Source organism: Perognathus longimembris, chromosome 10, assembly GCF_023159225.1.
Source record: "Perognathus longimembris pacificus isolate PPM17 chromosome 10, ASM2315922v1, whole genome shotgun sequence".
Lineage (NCBI taxonomy): Eukaryota > Metazoa > Chordata > Mammalia > Rodentia > Heteromyidae > Perognathus > Perognathus longimembris.
Window position 1 is genome coordinate 68,012,230 of NC_063170.1, and position 8,154 is coordinate 68,020,383.

The 8,154-nt window shown below is 59.1% G+C and overlaps 1 protein-coding gene across 1 annotated transcript; it reads right to left on the reverse strand.

The window, feature by feature from the left end:
* Positions 1 to 832: 832 nt before the first annotated feature.
* Positions 833 to 7,683, reverse strand: Tada3 (transcriptional adaptor 3). The gene is made up of 9 exons (XM_048356252.1): positions 7,420 to 7,683; positions 6,506 to 6,738; positions 5,010 to 5,257; positions 4,767 to 4,872; positions 3,296 to 3,437; positions 3,101 to 3,204; positions 2,387 to 2,496; positions 1,684 to 1,869; positions 833 to 1,382 (listed from the first exon to the last, which is right to left on the reverse strand). The coding sequence occupies exons 2-9, from the start codon at positions 6,710 to 6,712 to the stop codon at positions 1,190 to 1,192; spliced, it is 1,296 nt and encodes a 431-aa protein (XP_048212209.1). The 5' UTR covers positions 6,713 to 6,738; positions 7,420 to 7,683; the 3' UTR covers positions 833 to 1,189.
* Positions 7,684 to 8,154: the final 471 nt, after the last annotated feature.

The window sequence follows — 8,154 nt, forward strand, 5'->3', positions numbered from 1 at the left end:
GCAGATGCTAATAGGAAGTCATCTGTGGTCCGGTGGGCTCCACCCTCTCTCTGCTGCCTTGGGTTTGGTGGGGCAGCAGATGCTAATAGGAAGTCATCTGTGGTCCCAAGCCATCTTCACTGTTTCCAGGACTGGGGAAAGAGCGTCCTCTTCTGGGAGGTCACAGCGGAACAGCTGGCTCTGGTTCTCTCCAGTGCCGGGCAAAAACGAGGAAGCCTGTGGCTTGGTCCCTTCCTGCCAGCCACCCAGAGCGAGGGAAGCTGTGGCGGCCTGCCTATTAGGTGTGGTGACTCCGATCTGTAACCCGGCACTCAGGAGGCTAAAGGAGGATCAGAAGTTAGAGTCCAGGCTGGGTATGTGGCTTAGCTGTAGAGTGTTTGCCAAGCATGCATGAAGCCCTGGGTTCGATTCCCCGGCACCACGTACACAGAAAAAGGCAGAAGTGGCGCTGTGGCTCAAGTGGCAGAGTGCTAGCCTTGAGCAAAAAGAAGCCAGGGACAGTGCTCAGGCCCTGAGTCCAAGGCCCAGGACTGGCCAAAAAAAAAAAAGAGGCCAGCCCAGACGAAGTACATAGTCAGGTCCAGTCTTTAAACAAAAAGCTAGCTGAGTGGGTGGCTGGAGTGGGGAAGCGCCCGCCCAGCAAACGCAAGGCTCCCCAGCCAAACCCCGCAGGGCACCCGAGAAGGAGCTGTGTGCTGTGGACGGCGCTCACGCTCCCCGGCCCCGCCAGCTCCGCGCGTCACCCCGCGGATGGAGGGGTACCCTCCCCCCCACCCCCCCAGCCCCCTCCCGGCCCACGGGGACACTCACAGACACCCGCATACAGGCTGTTTTGTGAAAAACCACAGCAGTCACTTTATTCTTGAGTTTGCACTTTACAAAACCACAAGGGAGAAGTGTTTGAGGGGAACAGAGAGGGGTGAGGGGCGGAGGGGGGTGTGGGGGGGGATGAAGAGGACCCAGGAACGAAGCCCCTCTCGCCCCATCTCGGGGCCCAGGCCGGCCCCACGGGGCTCCTCGTGTCCGGGCTGCACAGGGCGAGGCCGGAAGAACGCAGCGGAGGGCTCAGCCCTCGGGAGACCGGCACCATTGGATGGGCAGCGGTCCAAGGCTTCCGGCCCCCAAAGCAGGAAGTGGGGTTCCCCCCTCCCCGCGCCCTGCCGGGGAAGGCAGCCGGGCGGGCCGAGGGCTACCCATCCAGCAGCTTCAGAATGCTCTCCCGCTCCTTCAGGGTCTTCCAGGCCTGGTCCTTCTCCTTCTTGGTCGGGGTCCGCTTCTTCTGCCGGGCAGCCATGATCTTGCGAAAGGCGTCCATGACCTCATTGTCCGCCATGCGGACCCGCTGCCGCAGCTCCTGCCGGCTCACCTCCTCCTTCGCCAGCCTGTGGGGGCCGGCCACCAAAGCCACGCGGTCACTCGCCCCGAGCGGGGACCCTCCCTCCTCCGGACCGAGCCCCCCCCCCCCCCCGACTGGCATTCCCTCGGGCCCTTTCACAGGGTCCCCATCAGAGCGCACCCTGAGCTGGGCGCTGCCGCTCCTCAGTGCTCCACTGACAGGAGCGGGGCGGTCGCCCGAGCGTGTCACCCCAGCTACTGGGGCAGAGGGGCTGGGGGAGGCGGGCGCGGACTCCGTCCCAGTCAAGGAGTGGGCGCCCCGGGGCGCCCGGGGGGGCGGGGGCTCACCTCAGCAGGTCGTGCTTCTTGGTGCGGTTGTGCGCGCTGAGCGCCTTCAGCTCGGCCTGCCGCTTGCGCAGCTCCGCCAGGACCTCGTCCTCCGAGTCCTCGGCCGGCCGGTCCTCAGACTCCAGCAGGCCCTGCGCGATCAGCTCCTCCTTGATGCGGCTCTCCAGGGACTTGGTGTGGGGCACGCTGTGGGCGAGCCTTAGCTGCAGGGGCGGCCGCGCGGGGGGGGGGGGGGGGGGGGGGTCCCCGCCCTTCCCTTCCAGAACGCCTCTCTGCCATACGTACGCGTGTTCTAGGTATTCAGTGCCACCTTTTGCTAGACAGCCCCACTTTACTCCCCTTCATTTACACTTTTAAACATTTCAAGTAAAAACAGGATTATCCCATCAGGATCAGGCCACAGTGAGCCTTTTCCCCCCGTTTGGTACTCTTACTGTGGACACATCTTTTCCTGTTAAATACACTGATGACTGATTAACAAGCTGGCGTCACGCCATCATGGGAGTTAGGGCACCTGAGCACACTGAGCCCCCACGGGCGGACGCGCAGGCTGTTCCCAGGAGCGCGAGGAACAGGCCTGGGCCGAGCCTGCGTGCGGAAGGGCTGGGCCAGCCTCCACGCGAGACCGCTGCTCCTTCCCACGCTCTCCTCAGCTCCCGCCGAGGCGGGCCGGGCCCCGAGGTGCAGACCCGACGCCACTCACCTGAAGGGCTTGTTCTGATTGCGAGGGGAGGTGCTGGCCCCGTCGGCCCCTGATTCTTTCCCAGACATGTCCGGAATGGGGGAGTCCTCCATAGGGGAAATAATATTCTCCTACAAGACCAGAGATGGGGCAAAGGAAGGAAGAGCGAGAGCATTCCCCTCCATTTCCTGCTCCTCTGTTTTATTTCCCACATGTGGACAAGGTATTACAATGTATCTCTCCCCTCCATCACCTTCTCTGCCTCCCTTCCCCCTCCCCAAAGGGTTTCCACAGGCTTACTTCCTTTTCATAGCTGTGAATAATCGATGTGGACCCCTTTCACTGCCCCCCCACCCCCCCATCCCCCAGGCCCAGAGTCCATTTCTCCTTCCTACCACCTCCCGAGGCCCCTATCCAATTTAAAAAAAAAATTTAATTTACTTTATTGTTGTCAACGGATTTTTTTTTGTTTGTATCTCCCATCCCACCTCTTCTGGGAAGCCTTTCCAAGAAGTTTAGATCCCGGTAGACATTCTCCCCCTTTTTGGTACCGATACCACAAGAAGAGGCCACAGAGGAGCGACAGGAATGCTCAGTGGAGGTCCCCGCGTGGGGCGGGGCGGTAAGGCGAGGCGTCATGGTGGGATCACTCCCCATCAATGCGGGCGTGGGGGGGGGGAAGGGACTGGGGGGGGAGAGGGGCTGGGGGGAGGGGCTGGGGCTGACCGCGCTCACCTCCACCAGGGCCTGCAGGAGGCGCTGCGTCAGGGCGCCAAAGGGGCACCCGTCTTCCGGCTGCTCGTGCTGGGCCTCCGACTTCTTCAGCAGGGCGTCCACATCTGAAGCAGGCAGGGGAGAGGGGGGCGGGTGGGCTGACGTTCTGGGGACTCAGCCCCTGGCCTGGAGTGGACGGGAAGGTGAGGGGCCTACCTTTAGTGTCCAGCTCGGTCAGAGGCCCCATGAGGCCTTTCTTCTTGTCAGCCACCGCGGCCGCCCGCGCCCCGTCCTTCTGCTCCTCCAGCAGGTCCTCCTGGGCCCAGCGCTGGGAGTAATGCTTTCCTAGGGGCGGGATCTGCGGAAGGAGGATCACTTGGCCCTGGGTGCCTAACAACGGCCAGACGCAGCAGAGGGGAGGCTCTCCTTGCACTTGGCATTGCCAATGCGCTTCTCATCCAGTCTCTCTGCGCGTCTGTGCGAGTGTGTGCAAGTGTGTGCGTGCACATGTGCACAAGCCCAGTGCCGCGGCTCCATGGGGGAAGCGCTTGCCTAGCACTCCTAGGCCCTATGTTGGATGCTCAGCACAAAAAAGAAGAAAACAGCACTGGTGACCCACGTCTATAATCCTAGTTACTCAGGACACTTTGAGACCTGGAGGACTGGAGTTCAAAGTCAAGTCAGTGAGATTCCACCCTTAATTAACAAGCAAAATGCTAGACTGGAGGTGTGGTTCAAGTGACAAAGTGCCCGGCCTGAGCAAGAAACTCAAGTCAAAGAACAAAGTTGCAAGCTCAAACCCCCATGTGGGCGCATGTGTGGGCGTGCACGCGCACGCGCACACACACACAACCATACACAAGCTGGGGGCAGTGGTACCCACCCATAGTTCTAGTTACTAGGGAGGTTGAGGCAGTAGGATCACTTGGTCCCTGGGCTTTGAGGACCACCTGAACAAACACCAGGAGTGCCCACCTCTTAAAAAGATGAAAATTAGCCGGGCACCAGTGGCTCACACCTGTAATCCTAGCTAATCAGGAAGCTGAGATCTGAGGATTGTGGTTCGAAGACAGCTCTGGCAGGAAACTCGTGAGACACTTTATCTCCAATAAGCTACTCAGAAAAAGCCGGAAGTGGTGCTGTAGCTCAAGTGATAAGAGCACCAGCCTTGAGTACAAAGAGGCTCAGCAACAGCGCTCAGAGTTCAAGCTCCAGGATGGGTGAAATAAATAAACTTCCTGAACTCAGGAAACTTAACTCAAAGGCAGGTATTCTACTACCAAAGCCATACCTTCAAGCTCAATATGCACATATATATATGTTTAAGGTCCACTCCTACGTATTTCTATTTTCTCCTCCATTCTTTGTTATTATACCCATGACGTGTCTATACATTGATTTTATCAGTGCAGACTTACACAATTCATTCTGGTGTGTGTTTGTGTGTGTGTGTGTGTCCCTTTATATATTAAAAAAAGAATGAGAACAGGTGCCTTAGAGGCCTATACACAGGAAGAGAAGGGGGAGAGGGCTTGAGCAAGGCAGAGGGCGGGAGGTGAGGGGCCAGGGCGGAGGTCAGTGAGGGAGAAGCCAGGAGGAGGTGGTACCAGCAGGAAGCAGAGTTTGAGGCTGGGTGGGTGGACGGGCAATGGGGCGGGCAGGAGGTGGGGTCTGTGGGGGTTTCTACCTTGTAATGCTCTGCCTCATCCTCGGGGGGCTTCAGAAGCTCCTCTAGCGTGCGCACCTCCTCACTGGTGATGTCGGCACAGTAAGGCTCCACAGAAGCCCAGAACCTGTGGGGAGAAGCAGATCCTGAGAGGGAATCCATGCAGTTCCACACTCAGTCCTGGGCCCCAGAAAGCCTTCATCACCAGGATCCCAAGGCCCTCCCGCCCCCCCGCCCCGCCTTCTGTGTTCTCTGGCCCACCACCTGTTGGGGGCATCGTTCTTTGGGATCCGTGGCACATCAATTGGGTCGTCAGTGAATTCATATTCCTGGATCTTGGGCTGGAGGTTTTTGGATTTGGGTCGGCCGGGGCCGGGGCCTGGCCCGTGTCCCTTCCCTTCCAGTTTCTGCTTCTTGGGCTTCCCATGTTTGGGGGGAGCTCCAAGCTCATGGTCTCGACCCAGCTTCAGAAATCGGCGGTCACCTTTCTTATCCTGCCAGTCAGTGAGGATCTGAAATTTACAGAGATTTCTCCAGTGAATAAATTAGGATCTGCAATCCAGATTTGTTTTGTTTTCCCCCCAGCTTCGTTTTTACTTAGCAAACTCCTACTCACCCTTCAAAACCCAGCTCCTTTTCCCACATGACTTTATTCACATACATTCCACCTCCCTATTTACTTGTTTGCACTCTGATTTAACACACAAGCTAGTCATATACAGTTCACCAGGAAGGTCATATAAATGACCACAAGCCAGTGCCTGTCAGCACTGGGAAAATCTGCTGGGAATGACTTTTTAGGTGAAGTCAAACAGGCCTCCCAGCAAGCCTTCGTTTTTATTTTTAGTGGGTCATAGGGCTTGAACTCAGGCCCTGGGTACTGTTCCTGAGCTCCTTTGAGTATTAGCTGAAGTCTTACACTCTACTACTTGAGCCCTAGCTCCACTTCCAGCTTTTTCTGTGATTGATTGGAGATGGTCTCACAGACTTTTCCGCCCAGGCTGGCTTTGAACCGCAATCCTCAGATCTCAGCCTCCTGAGTAGCTAGGATTATAGGCGTGAACCATGTGTGCCCAGCTTAAGCCTTCATTTTCAACATCATCCAGATAGCTAGCAAGCCTGCTGGGTACAAGTTAGCAAGATTTTTGGGTGCTAGAATGTAACTCATTGTGCCTCAGCCCTCCTCAGAACACTCCCATGGATCCCTACCCCAGGAAGCTAATGGTCTAGGCCTATGACCCGGCACGCAAGGCTCGGGAGTTCACAGTGACTAATAACAGTTGTATCAACAAATAACATTTGAAGTGCTTACTTAGTGTCAGACGCACTTTGCTGAGCCTTTGTGAAAATTCTCCTCTAATTCTCACAGTGGTTCTAGGGTAGGGCCTGTAATTTGGCTCGTTTTGCTGATAGGGAAACTAAGCTTAGAGAGAACAAGGTACTTTCTTCAAGTCACATGGGAAAGAAATAGCAACACTAGCAAGTGCTGAAGTTAAGATTCCCATCCAGGTCTCTCCATTCTCTATGTTGTCAAATCCCTAATGGCCAAAATTGTCCTGATTTACGTCTCTCTACTGACTAAGAGCATGTCGGTGGCAGGAGTGGAGAAAAACTCTTGTGATTGGTGAGGTCTGTCCATATTCGGGAGTATTTTACAAACTAGGCTCAGTCCTTCTGCTTACGCAGATGGGGCTAACTTAATGACTAATACCCTAACTTCAAAGTCCATCTCCGGCGATGTCCCCTCTCTGGGGCATCACCTGGGTTTCGGCCTCCAGCACCCGCAGGCGGCGGCTTGCAGAAGACAGCAGCGTCTCGAGCTCCAGCTGCAGAGTGTCCAGCTCCTCGATCCCAATGCCATCGTCCTCCGAGCGGGCTAGCACCGCTGTGTAGCGGGGACAGACCTTCAGGTGGTCCACAGACTTGAAGTCGTGGAACTGCAATGGGCAGTCCTTCAGCTCACTCATGGCCCAGGAGATGAGACCTCGTGGAGCTGGAGAGGGCCACAGAGGGGACAGCATGAGAAAAACCCCAGGGTGTCTTCAAGGTGGAGCAGCCTCAGCCCGGAAGCCATATTGGAGGAGCCTCACTGACAAAGTCTGAGGGCAAAGCTCCTACTTGGAGAGGACTCACTGGGTACCACGCTGGGGCAGAGCTTATGTCACTGGATTCCTCACCCAACCCCGAAAGCAGGAGCCACTCAGATCTCCACCTTACAAAGAAGGAAGTGCAAGCGCGGGGTAGGTGTGAGCCTAAGCTCCCAGGGTGCAATCTGAACGCGGGGGGTCTGGTCTCCCGCAGCCCCGACTCCCAAGGTATCACTGTGCAAGACGCTCCCCTTCCCATCTCCTGGTTTCTGCTGGGGCCTGGCGCTTCCAAGCCTCCCGTCCCGCCAGGGTCCTCAGGGCGCCCCAGCGTGTCACCCCATCTCACCACACCCCGTCTTCTCCCCCCTTCCCGAGGAGGTTTGGAACACGCGCTGCCCAGACAGAAAGAAGTAGGTCAAGCCCGTCCTCTCCCCACGCGCCCCGAGCGAACACGTTACCCCACCTGCCGCGGCCGTGTTCCCCTACGCAAGGTGGGGGCGAGAGACGGATGGGTGGGTCTGTCTGTCTGTCTGTCTTTCCCCTGCCAAGTGCGAGTCTGTAAACTGGGGGTGAGGACGCGTACCTACCTCCCCGGGATGTTCTGAGGATCAGGAGCTGACGCTCCGCCCGAGCCCAGGGGGACTGGCTTGGTGGCCGACCCCCACCCCGCGCGGGCGGCCCCCCGCGTCCCGCCTCCGGGGTCTCCGTCCTCCAGAGCCCCCAACGCGGCCCCCGGGCCTCCGACGGGCCCACCCCCCCCACCCCCCAGCCGCGGAGGGGGCGGGGAGTTCGGGTCGACGGGAGCAACCTCCCCGGAACTGGCTGATGGGCGGGCCCCCCGCGGCTGACTGACCCGGGGGCCGGGGGTGGGGTGGGGGTGGGGAGCCCGGCGAGCCTGCGGGCCCCGGGCTTGACGGCGGAGGGGGGGGGGCGAGGGCGACGGGCCCGGGGCTCAGCCGAGGGAGGGATGGGGGGGGGCGGCGGCGCCGAGCCCCCGGGGCGGCGGGCAGGCGGGGCCCGGAGAAAGGCCGTGAGTGCACACCGGAAGGAACGTGGGCCTCGGCGGCCTCCACTTGTCCTAATTTGGTGCCCAGCCTGAGGTCGGGTTGTACTATCGCGCGAGTGGGGGGGGGCGCGGAGGCGGAAGCGGTCCATGCTCGACGGCGCAAGCCCCAGGTGGATAGGTGGGCATCGGGGAAGCCATGGCACAGCTCGCCGCGGCAGGGCTTTCGAAACCCCAGAACGGCCCCAGCGTAGAGCGGGGCCGAGGAGCCCGGGCCGCTGGGGCTCGCCTCCTCCCCCCCCCCGCGCTGGGAACGCGG

Bases quoted from the DNA above. Each gene is read 5' to 3' on its own strand.
- Tada3 (XM_048356252.1), bottom strand. From the start codon at position 6,712: ATGAGTGAGCTGAAGGACTGCCCATTGCAGTTCCACGACTTCAAGTCT. The intron at 3,438-4,766 runs GTAGAAACCCCC...CTCCTTCCGCAG, and splicing joins ATGAGGCAGAGCATTACAAG to ATCCCGCCCCTAGGAAAGCA. The intron at 1,383-1,683 runs GTGAGCCCCCGC...CGGCCCCCACAG, and splicing joins AAGAAGCACGACCTGCTGAG to GCTGGCGAAGGAGGAGGTGA.